At 44.8% G+C, this 18,588-nt stretch overlaps 9 protein-coding genes across 9 annotated transcripts; 3 read left to right on the forward strand and 6 right to left on the reverse strand.

Annotated features, from left to right (window-relative positions):
• Positions 1-9: 9 nt before the first annotated feature.
• On the forward strand, positions 10-2,052 carry PUMCH_003165 (uncharacterized protein; the record flags this gene model as incomplete). Its single annotated transcript, XM_063022144.1, has 1 exon — positions 10-2,052. One exon carries the CDS (start codon positions 10-12, stop codon positions 2,050-2,052), a length of 2,043 nt encoding a protein of 680 aa, XP_062878214.1.
• Positions 2,053-2,896: 844 nt separating this feature from the next.
• On the forward strand, positions 2,897-4,891 carry PUMCH_003166 (uncharacterized protein; the record flags this gene model as incomplete). The annotated part of the gene is made up of 1 exon (XM_063022145.1): positions 2,897-4,891. The coding sequence occupies one exon, from the start codon at positions 2,897-2,899 to the stop codon at positions 4,889-4,891; it is 1,995 nt and encodes a 664-aa protein (XP_062878215.1).
• An 85-nt stretch (positions 4,892-4,976) lies between these two features.
• Positions 4,977-6,284, reverse strand: PUMCH_003167 (uncharacterized protein; the record flags this gene model as incomplete). The annotated part of the gene is made up of 1 exon (XM_063022146.1): positions 4,977-6,284. The coding sequence occupies one exon, from the start codon at positions 6,282-6,284 to the stop codon at positions 4,977-4,979; it is 1,308 nt and encodes a 435-aa protein (XP_062878216.1).
• A 512-nt stretch (positions 6,285-6,796) lies between these two features.
• On the forward strand, positions 6,797-8,623 carry PUMCH_003168 (uncharacterized protein; the record flags this gene model as incomplete). Its single annotated transcript, XM_063022147.1, has 1 exon — positions 6,797-8,623. The coding sequence occupies one exon, from the start codon at positions 6,797-6,799 to the stop codon at positions 8,621-8,623; it is 1,827 nt and encodes a 608-aa protein (XP_062878217.1).
• Positions 8,624-8,882: 259 nt separating this feature from the next.
• On the reverse strand, positions 8,883-9,662 carry PUMCH_003169 (uncharacterized protein; the record flags this gene model as incomplete). The annotated part of the gene is made up of 1 exon (XM_063022148.1): positions 8,883-9,662. One exon carries the CDS (start codon positions 9,660-9,662, stop codon positions 8,883-8,885), a length of 780 nt encoding a protein of 259 aa, XP_062878218.1.
• A 1,374-nt stretch (positions 9,663-11,036) lies between these two features.
• Positions 11,037-12,269, reverse strand: PUMCH_003170 (uncharacterized protein; the record flags this gene model as incomplete). The annotated part of the gene is made up of 1 exon (XM_063022149.1): positions 11,037-12,269. One exon carries the CDS (start codon positions 12,267-12,269, stop codon positions 11,037-11,039), a length of 1,233 nt encoding a protein of 410 aa, XP_062878219.1.
• A 570-nt stretch (positions 12,270-12,839) lies between these two features.
• On the reverse strand, positions 12,840-14,315 carry PUMCH_003171 (uncharacterized protein; the record flags this gene model as incomplete). Its single annotated transcript, XM_063022150.1, has 1 exon — positions 12,840-14,315. One exon carries the CDS (start codon positions 14,313-14,315, stop codon positions 12,840-12,842), a length of 1,476 nt encoding a protein of 491 aa, XP_062878220.1.
• Positions 14,316-15,183: 868 nt separating this feature from the next.
• Positions 15,184-17,340, reverse strand: PUMCH_003172 (uncharacterized protein; the record flags this gene model as incomplete). Its single annotated transcript, XM_063022151.1, has 1 exon — positions 15,184-17,340. The coding sequence occupies one exon, from the start codon at positions 17,338-17,340 to the stop codon at positions 15,184-15,186; it is 2,157 nt and encodes a 718-aa protein (XP_062878221.1).
• A 315-nt stretch (positions 17,341-17,655) lies between these two features.
• PUMCH_003173 (uncharacterized protein) lies at positions 17,656-18,417 on the reverse strand (the record flags this gene model as incomplete). Its single annotated transcript, XM_063022152.1, has 1 exon — positions 17,656-18,417. The coding sequence occupies one exon, from the start codon at positions 18,415-18,417 to the stop codon at positions 17,656-17,658; it is 762 nt and encodes a 253-aa protein (XP_062878222.1).
• Positions 18,418-18,588: the final 171 nt, after the last annotated feature.

Below are 18,588 nucleotides of genomic sequence, written 5' to 3' on the forward strand. Positions count from 1 at the left end.
TCTGTCACAATGCAACGTGACTTGACATTCAACTCGGTGGCTGATTCATCCAGGGACAACCTTGACAATCAGGGACAACCAGAAGATCCCTTCACTTCAGCCAATGACCCACACGTCTCCGGTCTAGGATCGCAAAGTGATTCACAATCATCTTCACCTGAAAATAGAAGCACTACCCGCTTCACGAGTTATGCGCCCGACTACGGATACCCTAACTCTGGTACCTCATCTCATCTTTTGCTGAAAACGGTCTCGAGGGAGGAGTATGCAAACCCACAAGACCCTGGCCACCGCGGCAGAAACCAAAACGAGTCGATTCATGTAGCATCCGAATTCGACCGTTACCCATCTATTGCTGGCTCCCGTGTGGTTTCTTCGAGCTCCTTGAGTGCCCACTTTCTCAACGGCCAGCAACAGAACAATAGCCAGCTCAGAAGAGAAGGGCTGAGTGCTCTGAGCCAAGATGAGCTGTCAGATAAATCGTCTAGTCCTTTTGTGTCAACAATGGACTTCTCGCCATTCGGCGGGTACCCAGCTTCTTCGTTTCCTTTGCATATCGACGAAAAGGAAGAAGATGATTATTTGCATAACCCAGATCCTATCGCAGATGCAGAGTACGACAAAAATCGTTTCTACTATGACTTAAGGTCAATGGATAAACGTTCTGCCTTGGGTCTCGTAGGATTGGTACTTTTCTTCTTAACGGCAATTGTGATCTTCGTTGTTTTGCCGCTAGTGACCTACTCGGGTATTACCGAGCATTATGAACCACAAAGTTATGAGATTCTCACCAAATACCAATACCCACTCTCTGCTGCCATCCGCACATCATTGATCGACTCTGACACTCCTCAAGAGTTTTACAAGAAAAAGGTGCATAACGGGGATGAATGGGTCTTGACATTCTCAGATGAGTTCAACGCAGAAGGTAGAACCTTTTACGACGGAGATGACCAGTTTTTCCAGGCCGCAGACCTCCACTACGATGCCACAAAAGATTTGGAGTGGTACGATCCCGATGCTGTCACAACCGCCAACGGTACTTTGGTCCTCAGAATGGATGCTATCAAAAATCATGACTTGTTTTACCGTTCCGGTATGGTTCAATCATGGAACAGATTGTGTTTCACACAAGGATTGATTGTCGTTGCAGCAAAGCTTCCAAACTATGGAAATGTGTCTGGCTTGTGGCCCGGTCTCTGGACATTAGGTAATTTAGCACGTCCCGGCTACTTGGCTACTTCTGATGGTGTCTGGCCATATTCGTACAATAGCTGTGACGCGGGCATCACAGCAAACCAGTCATCTCCAGATGGAATCTCTTTCTTGCCAGGCCAGAGATTGAACTCATGTACATGTAAGGGCGAGGACCATCCAAATGCCGGTGTCGGGCGCGGAGCTCCAGAAATCGATATTCTTGAAGGAGCCGTTGACACCGTCATTAAAGTCGGAGTTGCCTCCCAATCACTTCAAGTTGCACCAATGGATGTCTGGTATATGCCAGATTATAACTTCATCGAGATCTACAACCACGAAGTGACAAACATGAACACATATGCTGGAGGCCCATTCCAGCAAGCCATCTCCGCAGTTTCCACTCTCAATACAACCTGGTATGAGGTCGGAGATAATTCAGGACACTACCAGGAGTATGGCTTTGAGTATCTCAACGATGACAGCAATGGTCATATCACATGGTATGTCGGGCAGGATGCCACATTTACCCTCAAATCCTATTCGTTGGGACCCAATGGTAACGTGGGCTTCCGTCCCATCTCCAAAGAGCCAATGTCGATCATCATGAATTTGGGTGTTTCCAATAACTGGGCGTACATTGATTGGCCTTCCATCCGTTTCCCTGCCCAGATGCAAGTGGATTACGTGAGAATTTACCAACCAGCAGACCAAGTCAGTTTGACTTGCGATCCAGCTGGCTTCCCAACAACCAACTACATCAACAGCCACATCAACGCATACCTGAATGTGAATCTTACATCTTGGGCCAATTCGGGATACAAAATGCCCCGGAACAAGCTTGTTAACAAATGTTAATTATAGCCAGCTTCGTGCACACATTATTATACATTTGTAACTGATTCCCATTTGAGTTTTTCCGCATCCACTCTCATGAGAAGGCGGTTTGACACATTATGATGAAGTAAAAAAAAATCAAGAATGGATGAGAACAATCGTTCAAGGGTTTTGGCTGAAAATCACCCGAGGTCTACACCACCAGGAGCTATGTGACAAGACCCATTACATATACAGCGGCCAAGCTTCTTTGGCGAAGAAAAATTCCAAAGCAATGATATCATCTCGTCAAAGCCAAGGCCCGTTTCTACACAAACCAGTTTCCGCACTTTTTTCTTCTCCAAGAAGACCACTAGTACCATCCGATCTGCGTACCCCAATGAATGCGGCACAGCCAAGCCTGGTCTGCAGGACCACATACTGTCAGTGTGTATGATAGGGTGCACAAGAATTGGCGCCAAGCCGAGGATCTTGCGGAAAAATACCGGGAGCTTTTCGAGAGATCTGGTGCGGACCAAAAATAGCTTATTGAGCGCGTTTCTTTTGTACCTTTCCCATTGTGATTCTTCATTGCTTCACCTATCCTCAGCCCCATACCCGCCTGCCTGCAGGTGTGTCATAACCCCGACATGCGTACCTCTAGAACCCTTTTGGTACTGAAATAACATCATCTCACTTTTCACCCAGTTGGCCCTGCCTTTTTCCCCCTTAGCTACTAGTCTCAGAGCTGCAGCTGGTTTCAACGCGTTCCTGGTAACCACCGATATTATTCCCCACCCGAGTTCCGTGACCCGATATCTTTCCCTTGTTCCATCGCAACCGAAACTACCCATTTATAGAGAAATAGAAGGACATTCTGACCCAGATGGCACAACGAAACTTGACCCTGAATGCCGCAGCGTCCCGGTCCACGCCTGCTGATCCCTTCGAAGACGAAGCGGGCCCTCACAACCCATACCCTAGCGACCAACAACAAACTTTTACCCGTAGTTCCTCGTCTCTGAACGAACATGACCTGTATTCACATCTTTACTCATCCCAGAGAATAAACCCACCTGCCGCTGGCGAAGGGGTGCACGACGTCATGATGGATGGAGCTCGGCTGAATGAGCGCTCTTCTCCAACAGGCTTTGCTCCACCGTCGTCCTTCGATAGGTATCCACTTTTGCCGTCGCGCGAGATATCGTCTGTTTCTCTAGCCTCGCAGTTTCAGAACAACCAGGCGAAATACAACCTGGGCTACCACCGCGTATCGCCCAACGGCTCTCTGGTGTCGAGTTCTCCGGCACTCAATGACCCGTTCACAAATACCATGGACGTTTCGCCATTTGGTGGGTACCCTGCGTCTCAGTTTCCGCTCCACATAGATGAGAAGGAAGACGACGACTACTTGCACAACCCTGACCCCATCGCTGATGCTGAGTATGACAAAAATCGCTTCATGCATGACTTGAAGCATCTTGACCGCCGTTCGGCCTGGGGCATCGTTGGTTTTGTAATTTTGTTTTTTGCCGCGGCTTTGGTGTTTGTGTTGTTGCCTGTGTTGACATTCAGTCATGTCACTTCCAACAACAAGCCTTTGTCATATGAGATCCTTACTGCTTACCAGTACCCTCTCTCTGCTGCAATTCGTACTTCTCTCATTGATCCTGATACTCCACAATCGGCTTACACCAAGAAAACGCGCACAGGCCAAGATTGGGTGTTGACCTTTTCCGATGAGTTTAATGCCGTTGGTAGAACGTTCTACCCGGGAGATGACCAGTTTTTCGAAGCGGTCGATCTTAATTACTACGCCACGAAAGACTTGGAGTGGTACGACCCTGATGCCGTCACTACTAACAACGGTACTTTGACAATTACTCTTGATGCTATAAAAAACCACGGTTTATTCTACCGTTCAGCAATGGTCCAATCGTGGAATAAGCTTTGCTTTACCCAAGGAATGATCGTCACTTCAGCAAACCTTCCAGGATATGGTAATGTCTCTGGTTTGTGGCCAGGTCTTTGGACCCTTGGTAATTTAGCTCGCCCTGGATACTTGGCAACTTCTGAAGGTGTTTGGCCTTATACTTACGATAGTTGTGACGCTGGTATCACCGCCAACCAATCGTCACCCGATGGAATTTCTTACTTACCTGGTCAAAAGTTAAATGCTTGCACATGCCCGGGCGAGGACCATCCTAACAGAGGAACCGGACGAGGAGCTCCTGAAATTGATATTGTTGAAGGAGCAACAGATACACATATTTTCGTTGGTGTCGTGTCGCAATCCTATCAAATTGCTCCTATGGATGTTTGGTATATGCCTGACTACAATTTCATGGAAGTCTATAATTTTGAGGTTTCAACAATGAATACCTATGCCGGTGGTCCAGTCCAACAGGCCGTCTCTTGTATATCAACGTTGAATGTCACTTGGTATGAGCACGGAGATGGGGCAAATAAGTTCCAGGAATATGGTTTCGAGTATTTGAACGATAATGATAAAGGATACATCACATGGTACGTTGGTCAGGATCCTACATTTACTTCTTATGCATATGCATTTGGTCCTAATGGTAATGTCGGATTCCGAAGGATATCGAAAGAACCAATGTCTGTCATCATGAACTTGGGTTTATCGAATAATTGGGCATATATCGACTGGCCAGCTCTTCACTTCCCCTTGCATATGAGGGTAGACTATGTTCGGGTTTATCAACCATCCAACGCCATAAGTATGACTTGCGACCCTCCAGGACACCCAACTACGAACTATATCAATTCACACCTTCCAGCCTATATGAATAACAATCATACCTCATGGAATATGGCAGGTTTCAAGTTTCCTAGAAACAAAATTTCCAATGGATGCTGAGGATAGTGAATGGGAATGTCGCATGTATATTTATGGGTATCACAAGTTTTTCAATACATATTAGGTCCGATTTTCATTCAATTATTTATACTTCTTTTACTTTAGAAAATACAACAGAGCTGTTGACTCCTCCAAAGCCAAAAGAATTGCATAATGCATGATTGATGTTTTTGTGTATGCTTTTGTTTGGAACGTAGTTGAACTTGGAAAAACTCTCAACGTTGTCATCTTTGTGCCCACCGATATTCTTCAAGTTTAATGTTGGTGGAATATCGCCCGTCTCCAAAGCCTTCAAAGTGAAAGCAGCCTCAACGGCGCCCGCGGCCCCTAGAAGGTGACCGATGGAAGATTTAGTAGAAGAAACACACAACTCGCTATTAGCCCCAAACAATCTTCTTATCGCTTCATTTTCTGCACGGTCTCCGATCACTGTTGATGTTGCATGGGCATTCACGTAGCCAATTTCACTTGGATCCAAGCCAGATCGCTTGACAGCCATTTCCATGGCCCTGAAAGCACCCTCTCCAGAAGCTTCAGGTGCAGTTATGTGATGAGCATCGCCGCAAAGGCCGTACCCGGTGACTTCTCCGTAGAAATGAGATACGCCTCTTCTTTTAGCGTGCTCTAGCTCTTCAAGTATTAGAATACCACAGCCCTCTCCCAACACAAATCCACTTCTAGATCCATCAAATGGTCTTGAAGCTGCATGTGGCTCATCTGCAAAGTCAGTCACTACCGACCTTGCCCTTGCGAACCCAGCCAATGCTAGCGGATGTAGCGAAGCCTCGGATCCACCACAAATCATGACATCAGCATACCCGTTTTTGATGAAGTTGAAGCCATCACCAATAGCATTGAGTCCGGTAGCGCATGCCGTAGATACGGAATGAAGTGGTCCCTTTAAGCCATACTTTATAGATATATTACCAGCAGCCATATTATTGAGCAATTTGGGAATGAACAAGGGCTGGACCTTCTTGTAGCCGCCAGTTTCAAACGCAACAGAGTTATCGTACGCATCAGGAAATGAACCAATGCCCAGGCCTACTGCCACACCTACCATGGATTTATCAAGGCTTTCTAGATCTATCTTGGAGTCGTTAATGGCCTCGGCAGTTGCAGCAAGACCGTATTGTGCAAAGAGAGCCAATCTCCTAGCCTCAGAAGCTTCCAAATGCTCAAGGACATTCCAACCTCCTGTCTCTTTCGAGCCAATAGGAACCCTGCCTACGACTTTACTGGGTACCTGATTCCACTTACCTGACTCAAAGTCTGGCAACACAGAAGTCAGGACAATTCCAGATTTCCCACTGATGAGATTCTTCCATGTATGCTTGAGTCCAGTTCCAAGCGGCGTAATCAAGCCTATCCCTGTAACGACTACTCGAGACATACTGTTAGCTCGATAATTTTCACATGATGTGGGGTACTAAAGCAGCCTCTTCAAATAGGCGCATTCCCATTTCTGAATTTCTGGAAGATAATTTGTGGGGCAATCCGGCCTCTCTGGATTTTAAAGCAAGTTCTCATTTGGGAGTTCTTCATTTCTGTGACAGTCTAGATCATCTATTCAACCAGATCTGACCCGGACAATATTTAACATTGTATTATAGACAGAATTCTGCAATTTGTAAACTTGTTCATTTTATATTCAAGTGGTTTTTCTTTGAGTTTTTTGGCTGCGATTGTTTCTCTTCAATGTAAGGATTATAGTACACTCACAGACACAAACAATGCCCACGAACAGTTGACGACACAAAACATCCATTTATTTTCCAAATTGCAGTTTATAATTTTGTCTTTTCTCAGAGCGGCACTGTATTACACTATCATTGTCGGGTGTGTTGCTGATAGCACCCTTAGGTCATTTTCATAGACATGCTCTGAAGCTGTTCACGCTAAAACATGATTCACAATTTTCAGGCACAGAATAATCTTGATATCCAAAAAAGACAAGACTCTCTCAATTTTATTTCTCAAATATTCCTCATTTTCCCCATTTTTGTCTCCATGCTTAAGTATGAAAAACCCCCGTCTCAAGTGCACTCCCAAACTCCCACCACCAACATCATGTTCTCCACTGCTCGTTCAGATACCCTCTTCCTAGGGGGCGAGAAGGTTTCTGGAGATGATGTCCGTAACCAAAACGTTATGGCTGCGCTCTCTGTCGCCAACGTGGTCAAGTCATCGTTGGGCCCAGTTGGTCTCGACAAGATGCTTGTAGATGACATTGGAGACGTCACCGTTACCAACGATGGTGCCACCATTTTGTCTTTGTTGGATGTGCAACACCCTGCCGGTAAGATTTTGGTCGAATTGGCCCAGCAACAGGATAGAGAAGTAGGTGATGGAACCACGTCCGTGGTGATCATTGCCAGTGAGCTTTTGAAGAGAGCCAACGAGTTGGTGAAAAACAAGATCCATCCTACCACCATCATTACTGGTTACAGACTCGCGTTGAAGGAGGCAGTTCGCTACATCAACGAAGTCCTCTCTCAAAGTGTCCATGAGTTGGGCAAGGAGACGATGGTCAATATCGCAAAGACCTCTATGCTGTCCAAGATTATCGGATCTGACTCAGACTTTTTTGCTCGGATGGTCGTGGATGCCATGTTGGCTGTCAAAACCACCAACCCTAAGGGTGAGGTCAAGTATCCTGTCAAGGCTGTGAACATTTTGAAGGCACACGGTAAGTCTTCTCTCGAATCCATGTTGGTCAATGGTTACGCGCTCAACTGTACTGTTGCTTCGCAGGCCATGGTCAAGTGCGTGAAGAATGCTCGTATTGCTTGTTTGGACATGAACTTGCAGAAAGCACGTATGGCCATGGGTGTTCAGATCAACATCGACGACCCTGACCAATTAGAAGAGATCAGAAAGAGAGAGTACGGCATTATCATCGAGAGAATCCGTAAAATCATCAACGCTGGCGCAAATGTCATTCTCACAACGAAGGGTATCGATGACTTGTGTTTGAAAGAATTTGTCGAGGTTGGCGCTATGGCTGTCAGAAGATGTAAGAAAGAAGACTTGCGTCGTATTGCCCGCGCTACTGGCGCTACTCTTGTCGGTACCTTGGCAAATTTGGACGGCGAGGAGACGTTCGAGGCCTCGTGCTTGGGACAAGCCGAAGAGGTCGTCCAGACTAAGATCAGTGATGACGAATGTATTTTGGTGAAGGGCACTAAGCAACATAGCTCATCCTCTATCATTTTGAGAGGTCCTAACGACTACTCCTTGGACGAGATGGAAAGATCTATTCATGACTCTTTGAGTGTGGTCAAGCGTACCTTGGAAAGCGGCAATATTGTGCCAGGAGGAGGTGCTGTTGAAACTGCTCTTAATATTTACTTGGAAAGATTCGCCACGACTGTTGGATCGAGAGAACAAATGGCTATCGCTGAGTTCGCTAACGCATTACTTATCATTCCTAAGACTCTAGCTATCAATGCCGCTAAAGACTCTTCCGAGTTGATTGCCAAGTTGAGATCATATCATGCTGCATCCCAGACGGCTTTGAAAGATGACTTGAAACGTAAGAAGTACAAGAACTATGGATTTGACTTGATCAATGGCAAAGTTGTTAACGAGATCACAACCGGTGTTTTAGAGCCTACGGTGTCTAAGATCAAATCCTTAAAGTCCGCTTTGGAGGCCTGTATCTCGATTTTGAGAATTGACACAATGATCACCGTTGAGCCTGAGCCAGAGAAGGAGCAGCATGATCACTAAGGGGTTTGTTTGTCTATAGAGGTTTTAATAAAAAATAATCGAACTGGTATTGGCTGGACTTTCGGTCTAAGGTCGTTTGTAGAAAAATAAAGTTAAGCGATCAACAATGACACGGAAGTGATGGCTACATATGTTGGAAATGAAAGTCGTAAGATTATGCTAAGTGTACATGAGCCGAAAATGGTGGCTGATCTATCATTACATCCAAGTAGATGTTGGGAGATGAAGAAAACTCATCGAAGATGGTATTCAAGAAGAATTAGTTTGCTCTCAAACGGGGAGCTGGGCCAAGAGACAGTATGTCCGAAGCTGATTTATATGAATAGCCGTGGCCATGATAGTTCATAGCTGGGATTGATTTCTCTTTTAGAGGTGTCCTGGGCGCACTCTCGACCAAGTTGTGGTATGATGATGGGGAGCTTCTCAATGAGCTAGTAGATGAGAAGATGGATGATTTGGTAGATGATAGAGAGTTGTTTGATTGGAAGTTCGACATGCGGTAGTATTCCGACTTTTGTCTATTTTCGGCCTCCTGTTTCTTGCGAAGATCGTTCTTGATGCGTACAAGAAAAGGGTGCAATACCACGACGAGTTCCTTTTCTGGAACTGTAAGATTCCAGCGCAACAAAGAAATAAGCTCACGCTCCGCCAGATTGACATCCTTATTCGTCAAGAGACCGTCTGTGTATTTTGTCCAGTGTCTGTTCAAAGGACTAGAGTCGTTGAGAGTCTTAGCGCTTATGATGAGCGATGCAAGGAATATGCGATGGCGCGTTGTACCCATACCAACAGCATTGCCAGGCAAAACACCCCTCAATCTGTTCAAGTAAACCAAAGCGGTCATGAGTGTGGGCGTTTGAACGTTGGAGTGTTCGATCAAGCGACAGATGAACTTTCTCAAAGACACAAGTTTGGTAGAGTCTTGTTGTGGGGCATTCTTGATTTGAATAACAGAATTGGTCGTGGCGACCAAGATATCGACCATCTCGTTGGAGACGTACTGTCTGGAAAAGATTTTCAAGGCTTCAGTGTCAGACATTGCAAAAGATCGATAATGAAGTTGAGATGATGAGAAGTATAATGTGTTCGAGAAGAAAAAAAGGGTGAGATAGAAAGTGTTCGAGAGTTGGTTATTAGTATTCAGACGAAAGAGCAGAATAAGCCAGCTTGTTCAGTTATCCAAGTGAATATAATAGCAGGAAGTAGTCACGCAGGGTGAAGGGAGTCTCGTAAGATAATGAGAGGTGGGCAGTTAAATAGAAAGACCAGAAATGAAAAAGTTCCACGAAAGAGATGAAAAGGATCGGGAAAATGCGTCTTTTTATGGACCAACTGCCCTTCGCAGAAACGCGTACTCAAGTGCGACTTAATGAGCCTATGCACCTGCGTGGGGGCGTCAAACTAGATGCATGCTCTGCAGACAACCGCGCCTATGCAGCGGCAGTGTTGATCGAGCTTTGAACGGCACAGCTAACTTCTGACAGATCCACTCACAATTCAACTCACAAAAAGAATTTTTTCCACTTAGATCTGAATATTTGATATGAGCACGATTATGCCCAAATTTCGCTTCCAAATTCCTTTTGAAGACACTTAGGTATCGGCGCAAAGGGTCTAAAGTTTGGCCTCATTCCTTTACCGCTGTTATACCGGTTATTGTGTCTCATTGGGGCGGCCCCAGTGCCAAAGGCCCGCGAATTGACCGTGAGGGACCCACAACAAACAACTCCCCCTGTCGTAAATACTGCTGTCTGCAGGACTATTCTTTCAACTTTTGCATTTTAAGTGTCCATTTTGTCCTTTCCGGGAAAAGCCATCACGTCGCGCCAGACTAGTGCCTAGGACATATCTGGTTACAAGGGTCTAATTGTCGTAAGAGTTGTCCCTTGCAACGGGTGACTTTGGCGTCTTGTCCATTTCGGTATAGACGATTGTATTAGCGTGCTTTTAGACTTGTCCCACTTTAGTCTGTGCTATTAGGATCTTTAGGAATTGTCACCACGATCTAATGTTTAGGTCTACGGATTGGCACTATGTAGTTACCCATGGGAAGCTGAAGCCTATGTTAGAAAAATCGCATTTATTAAGAGATTGTTAGTTTTTTTTTTCGTGGTCTTTGTCAAATGATTGCCCTCTTCCGATAGTGGTTCGGAACATTATGCCTGACACTCCTGGGCCGCGTTCCCAGGCACTAAATTTAGCATTCTACGGCTTCCGCTTGGCGGCCAATCTAGTGCTTATCCACACAAGTGCTAAGAAATAAAATTTCATGTTGAATTGGTCTAGGTGCCGTTAGCATACTTGCAATTGCGCCTCTCTAAGTGGGGTCAACCCGGGTGTCACCGCTAATACAGCCACTTGCTTCTCCACATACTCAGCTTGTTAGAATGCATTAGGTACACAAGAGGCTCAATTAGTTTGCAAGAGTGTCAGGATAGTAGAAGAATGCCAAAGCCACAATCAAATATGTGCTGAGAAGCATAGCACCTTCCAACCAATTAGACTCACCATCAAGAATGACCAAATTGGTGATGAAGACAGAAACAAGCATGATGGCAGTTTCAAATGTAGAGAAGTATAACGACATAGGGACATCAATGATCCATCCAATGATAACCATGAACGGCGTAACAAAAAGAGCAATTTGAAGAGAGGATCCAACAGCGACACCAATGGCTAAGTCCATCTTGTCCTTCATTGCCACAATGATAGCCGTTGCATGCTCTGCAGCATTGCCCACAATTGGAATGACGATCAAACCAATGAATGTTTTAGACAACCCAGACAGCTCGACAATGTCGTCGATGGCACCCACCAAATAATCAGCACAGAAAGACACCAAAACTGTGGCTGAGATTAGAACAACCAAAGCGCCCCATACGGAGAGGGTTTCTGTCTCGGGCTTTTGCTGGCCATCTACGGGCAAAGATGTGGTGATAATGCCATCATCCTCGTGAGACTGCTCCTCAAAGAGAGCCTTGTGAGTCTTAAGCTGGAAAATCAAGTAGAGAATGTAGAGAGAAAGAAGAACAATAGCCACGCCTCTGGAAAAGCTCAAAATCTTGAAGTCTGAATCCAAGTTAGGATCTGGGAAATCAATGTTCTTGTCAGATTTAGGCATGGATGCATGGAAAGCAGCTGGAATCAAGAGACCAGCGGTAGCCAAAGCCATGAGAGACGACATTGTCTGAGCTACGGTCTGGTTGAACGTCTGTTGAACACGAGTAATTCCACCAGCAATAAAACAGCATCCCAACACCAAAAGTAAGTTAGAAAGAATCGAACCAAGCATGGAGGCCTGAACAATTCTAATCTGTTTCTCCTTCAAAGCAATCACCGACACAATGAGCTCCACAGCATTTCCGAAAGTAGCATTCAACAATCCGCCCACAGTTTGGCCCGTGTGTTCAGCCAACTCCTCGGTAGCAAACGCAAGAATCAGCGCCAAAGGAACAATGGCAAAGAAATTTATCCAGAACACAGCATTGGCGCCCCAACCAAGAAGCCCCGCCAATAAGCCCAATGGCACAAAAAAGAGAAGGTAGTTGACGGGAGAAGACTTCAAAGTCAACATTGTTCCAGAGACAATGGTTTGTGTCATAGACTTAGCATTGGCACGAGGCATGAGTGGGGTACTTTCCAACATTGCGAAGAGTATCGATTGTTACCAGACGTTTCTTCGATAGAGAGTAAGCTGGGTTAATAATATGTACATTGGTGGAGAATACGGCAAGTGGATGGAGAGGACGGCATACAGCGGGTGCGGCTATGCCAAATCCCGTTTTGAAAGCACAACCACGGACCAGAGAATTGCAGCTTTCCAAGACTATTCTATTTTACGTAAATTGAGGGGAAAATATTCAAACAATTTGGGGGCATGGTTTCGCTTCAATTTTGTTCGCTTCATTATCAGTCTCCTCAAATTTCTCTAATGACACACACATGTGCTCTTTGCTGTGTGCGGAAAGGAAAAAATGACCGTCTATGACGCTCAGCAATAGGGCGATTCGATTCGAAAAATATGCTGAATATAGGAAAAGTATTATATCTCATAATTTTGTTGGTATTCCTATATAATTTTGATATACGTAAGCGAATAGCGTTGAGTCGCAAAAAAAAGTGAATGTGTTCTTAGGGACATTCCATCGAGTCATGTTGTGCTCCCTCATTCATACCGTCTATAATTTCATTTCAATAATTTAAATCCTGGATGCTTCTATCTCACCAACTCGTTCCACAAGTATGGTGTGAACACGATGACTGCCGTCACAAAGGTATCAAGAGCTTCGTAGAGGGCGATGGGGAAACCCAAAGCACCGCGCTTGACAAAGTTCACGTAGATTGAGTAAAATGCAACAGAAAAGAAGTGGTTGAAGAGCATCATTGGGAATGGCATCATACCAGACAACAAACCAATGGGGCCATCGGTACAATCACCACCAAGAAGGAAATACTTGAAGCATCCTTGCTGCAAGATTTTGAGTGCTCTGGTGTCAGCAGCGAACAACGAATATAATGCAATAGACAAGGTGTTGATGACAGCATCCAAGTTCTTTCTCTTTCTGTGGAATACTGAGAGCTTAGTCTGAACCTCTCTCCAATCGCTCAAGTCAACCTCATTCAAAAGTTTGGCGAGTAAAGCAGCATCGTTCAATCCGACAGTCATACCTCCACCAGTAAGTGGGTGTCTCATGTTGAGAGAGTCACCAAGCATGATGAAACCTCTATTCTTCAGGCCCTGTTTGGCAGCACTCAAGAATTGGTTTGGCATGGCACGGAATTTCTTGGAAGCGATAGCTTCTTTAAAACTAGGATGGAGCTCCTCAGGGATATTAGGCATGACCTCATTGGTCAAGTAATCAAAGAAGTCATTGTTTGACAGCGATGGAGGGCGAGTGGCTCTGTAAGCGCACAACATTCTAGTTTCGTCTTCCGACACCTGGTAGACCAAGACTGGGGCATGGTCACCCAAGATGACATTTCCGCGATTCTTTGCTGGAAGTTTTGCGTTTTTCAAGGCTAAAGCAACGAAGTAGGAACCGATCAGGGGAATATAATTTTCACTGTGCTCCTTTCTGAACTTCGACCAAATACCATCACAGGCAATGGTAACACTGGACTTGTAATCTTTGACCTTTCCATCCGAGGTCTTGACAGAGACACCGGTGACATGATCTGGGTTTGCTTCATCTCTGGTAACGGAGGTGACGTTACCCTCGATCCAGGTAACGTTTGGCTCGTCACGGACGATCTTTCGAAGGTTTGTCAAAAACTTACCGTGAACAAAAGAGGCACCACGCACGTATTCATCTGCCTCCCAGTCTTTGGCGCTCAACACCTTGTCGTCAGAGCTGAGCTTGTCATTGCCGTCAAACACACACTGGGGAACAGGGTCAAAAGGCGACGTGCGTTGGCAAAGTTCTTTGCTGGCATACTTGATACGCACCTCCTCGTCGTGGAACTTGATGTAGTAACCTTCACAGTACACGGCATCAATGTTGGAAATGGACTGTGCGAGACCAAGCTCACGCAAGGCCTTGATTCCGGCGGGCTGCATCAACTCACCGACAATTCTGTCTGGCTCGGACCAGTCCCTCTCAACGATCAAGACTTTTTGGCCCTGTCTGGCAAGAGCGGTTGCGATGGCGGGTCCAACAACACCAGCACCGATAACAATAGCGTCGTATGGCATTTCGATGTGAATTTGATTGGCTTTGTATACTCGAGAACTAAAACGGGTCTGAAGATATTGTTTGACGGTCAAATACTAGAGCTGATCTGATCTAAAGTCTTTGTGCGGCAATGCAAGCAATAGTTACACAAGAGCAAACCAAGGGAAAAAGAGCTGAATAGAATACTCTGGTTCGTGAAAAGTGATTGTCTGTGGTAGAGACGCTAAGGAATGTGGCAGTATATTGTGGATTCCAGAAAAACGAGCCAGTTAAAATGTTTAAATGTGGTCAAGAGTGTGAAAGTTGCACCATATAATCGTATACCTTCGTTTAAGGTGATGTGGTACGCGCCTGCAGAGCAGTCCATATCCTGTGCGCAGCACATTTTACCATGGCGATGCACATCTCAGAAGGATATGCGCTAAATGGTCGCAGTGAATCAGGCGAAAATGCTGAGAATTCATTGGCCAAGCGTTGATGGGCTCGTGTGTTAGCCGTTTTATTTGTCCTGTGATAATTGCCTGGGCAGAGCTACAATGATCGATTCGGTGTCGGTTTCGTGGAAATGTATCACATTTCTTTTTATATAGATCAGGTACACATGTAGGATATTAGAGGAGAACTCATTTCTTTTTTTCAATCAACATAGCTATGCAAATTCGAGCTCGTTGTTGAGATATGTCAACCTGAATCAATTCCAAACGGTAAACGTGACATGCTCGGGTGTATCGGTGGGTGCAGCCTCTTTCTGTATGACACAATTAATTGGACCACTGTCTGAAAATATAGGATAAACGAGGATTTCTCGTTCGTGAGATCTAAGTATTGTAGCGGTAAGTGTAATTATTCATCTAAACTATTGACAGGATACCATGTTTTGGTCTCCTTTTAATCTGAGTCCTCCTCTTCTGCTTCTTGCAACCAGACAACAAACTTCTCTGTCAAACTGCGAACCCGGATCAAATCTTCTGAAGCCTGTGATTCTGGGCTCTCCCACCAAATGAATATGTCTCCTTCACCAATGCAATCATTGTCGTATAAATTCCTAAGCGCGACGAAAAGCACTTCATGGCCATAGCTTGTGTCTAATTCGGCACATACACTTTGTATTATCTGGATCAAGTCCACTCTATCGGCTTCACAAAATGTTTGACGGCGGAACAACCCACTCCAGGTGCCAAAGACCTTATTGGTTGCCATAATTGCATTCAACGTCTCAGTGGATACAAAGTGCACAATACGTTTGATCATAGCTCTAACTGTAACACTTCTCACTTCGTGGTGTGTAACATCCATTGACATTTTCAAGGTATTGAGCTCTAGAGCTGCAGTGTCGATGTCGTGATTTTGCTCGATCGATCTTTCTACGGTAGCGATACCTTCCTTCGTGAAATCCTCTTCTTCTTCATCATCCGAGAAGCCACCAGCCTCAAAATCAGTGGAAACAAAAGAAGTGATCGACAATCTTCTATTCTTGGAAGCTCTCCGCTTTCTAGTTTTGTGCTTTGTGATAGAGGCGATGGAGTCGTCGGAGAGATTCAAGGTTGAAAGCTGATACATCACGCCTGCGTAGTTGGTGACAGAATTGTTTTCCAGTTCGGAGTCTTCGTCGAGTTCTTTGTCGGACATGTACAAAACACCTGTACCATCCTCACCCACATATTCAATGTCATTTTGTTTAGTTCCAGCCTTGACAGTCAAATCATCCTCTTCCGACTCACTATCTGAGCTGAACGTCTCAAAGAAATCATCATCCTTTACCAAGGGTTTGTCGACAATTCTCGTAGATGCGGGAATTTCCATTCCAGCACCTATCACAACGTCAAAGCCAACAACGGAGCCTTTGTTGAGAACTGCGTCGCTCCTGATGATGCTGTTACCAGAAATTATAGAGCTATCGATAGTAACATTGTCTTCGATTGTAGCATTATCCCACACATAAGAATTGAGAATCTTAACATTGGCACCAATTCGACAGTTGCGACCAATAACGGACTTTGACACAGCGGAATTATTACCCACTGAAGTGTTTGCGCCAATACATGTACTGTTGCCAATACGGCAGGATTGGGCTAAAATGATTTTGTCCTCTTTGTAGATGTGGTTAAATTCGTAACTGTAAGAAGAATCGACCAAATTAGCATCTGGTGTCAACGGATAACACCAACGGGCCAAAACATCTTGTGAAATCGAGGAGTATGTAGACCAACTCTCCACACGAGCACCGTACTCAGACTCGTCGAGAAGATAAGCGTATATACTTTTCTTCAACAAGTCTGAAGTCAAGACACCCTTCAAGAAATCTGTTCGCAAGGTCTGATAGTCAAAGTTCTCCTGGAAAATTTGAGGCACAATTGGGGAACAGATATCGATGTGGCAGTCGATTAGATCATTACGGATGGAAAAGTCGTTCTGAATGTCATCTAAAATCTCAGGGTCAATATTGATGGCAGACGGTTTACCATCTGCTCTAGGGAGGGCCTGGTAGTAATGACAACGATTGGAGACTTTATCAAGAACAAAAGCGGCAGGATCGAGCTTGGTTCTGGTTCTGTGTAGCGGACTTCCCTCCGAAAGTACCATAGTCATTATGTGATCCTTGTCCTGAGCTTTCTTACTTTTGTGGAACGCCAACGCTTTAGGAAAGTCAACATTGGTGACGACATCACCTGAAACGAGTAAAAAGTCACCTGTAACAAGGCCTCTGTTGTCCAAATCTCTCATAGCATCTCCAACAGATCTCAGCTCTAAGCTGACCACAGTGGTAATTGTAAATGGGGAGTTTACTGACCAACGCAGCTCATCAATATATTTTTGGATTTGGTCAGCATGCGAGGTGCACATCAAATACACCTCATTGACCTCTGCTCTTGCTAAAAACTCCAAAGTGTACTCGATTAAAGGAACATTTGCAAGGGGAAGAAGGCATCTTGGCTTGATGGCAGTGAGGGGCATGAAACGAGTTTCGAAGCAGTCTGTGAGTACAACAGCCTGGAACCGCTCATCTTGTACAAGCTCCTTTTGTTTCTTGTTTTTTGGAGGCATTGTGATGCTTGATGACGTTTAGTTCTTCTGAGCTCTTCCTCTTGATGGGAAGCCTGTCATGCAGGATGATTTGAAGTTGAATCGATGTGGTGGATAATTTTAATTAGTTACAACTATAACTGGTACAAAAACTACTACGATTTCACTACCATATTTGACAGTTTTGTTGCGCTCATTATTCGTGCCTAGGTTTGGTGGCTCAACAGCTCTATTCTTGAGCGAAGGTCGGGTTGCAGACATAAAGGCATGCATAATCCTATAATTCTCATACAAGGTAAACCTGCTTTTATTTAATCTCATTCCAACGCGCTCGGGTTACTCCTGGACAGCGGCCATGTCTAACACCTCGACTGAACCTTCGCCTCGCTTGATCTTGCTAGCATCTTCTCCCAGTAGCAAGTCAACGATTGTTTTATAATTAGCTGGATCAATGATTGCAACAACCTCGAATAGCTTATCGCCAGGATTTTCGGCCTCGACTTTGTGCAACAATGGTGATATGTGTTCGGTGTACGCCTCTTGTACACGAGCGAGGACTGTAATTTTGACTTTCATTTGTGCCCTAGCAATTGGAATCACTTGTGAGCTGATAAGTAGACGAATAGCATCAAGGGCTTGTATTTTCGTTTGTTTCGTAGGATTGAGATGGAATTTCAACTTCGAGAGTGCCTTTTGGATCATGCTAGGTGGATATCTTTTTTTTGAACGTGGGTTTATGCATTTAGTGGATACGATGTTCAAGAACTCGTTTTGCTTCTGTTGCAAATTGGCGTTTCTCTCTTTCTCGTGAAGTTGAATTTCGCCCTTATCAAGAATCTCTAGAATGATTGTATCATGGTCTGTGATTCCAAATGCGCTCATTAAATCGTCATTGTTGGCAACTTGTCCCTTAGAGACGTTCATGAAAACTTGCGGGATCTGAAGCACCTCATCTATGTCTTTTTCTACCTTCAGTCGCCAGTCTTGAACCTTGTTCTGGTAGCATGCAATCTCAAATCTCTTCTTATTTTTCTTCAAACGTACGAGAGAAACATTTGTGAGTTTGATTTGACCCGAGGGTTGATTAATCACTGCCATTGGGATAGTATTTGGAGTATAAGTCCAATTCTATATCACTCTGTAGTGCCTGCACTGCGATATGGGGGGCACTACTATAAATTTGAAAATAATATATTTTAAAAGTAAAGCAAATATATTCAAATAACTGGATAATATCCTATAAAAGACGAAATTGAAGACGCCATCGAA

The sequence above is a fragment of the Australozyma saopauloensis genome, chromosome 4, assembly GCF_035610405.1.
Source record: "Australozyma saopauloensis chromosome 4, complete sequence".
Classification (NCBI taxonomy): domain Eukaryota; kingdom Fungi; phylum Ascomycota; class Pichiomycetes; order Serinales; family Metschnikowiaceae; genus Australozyma; species Australozyma saopauloensis.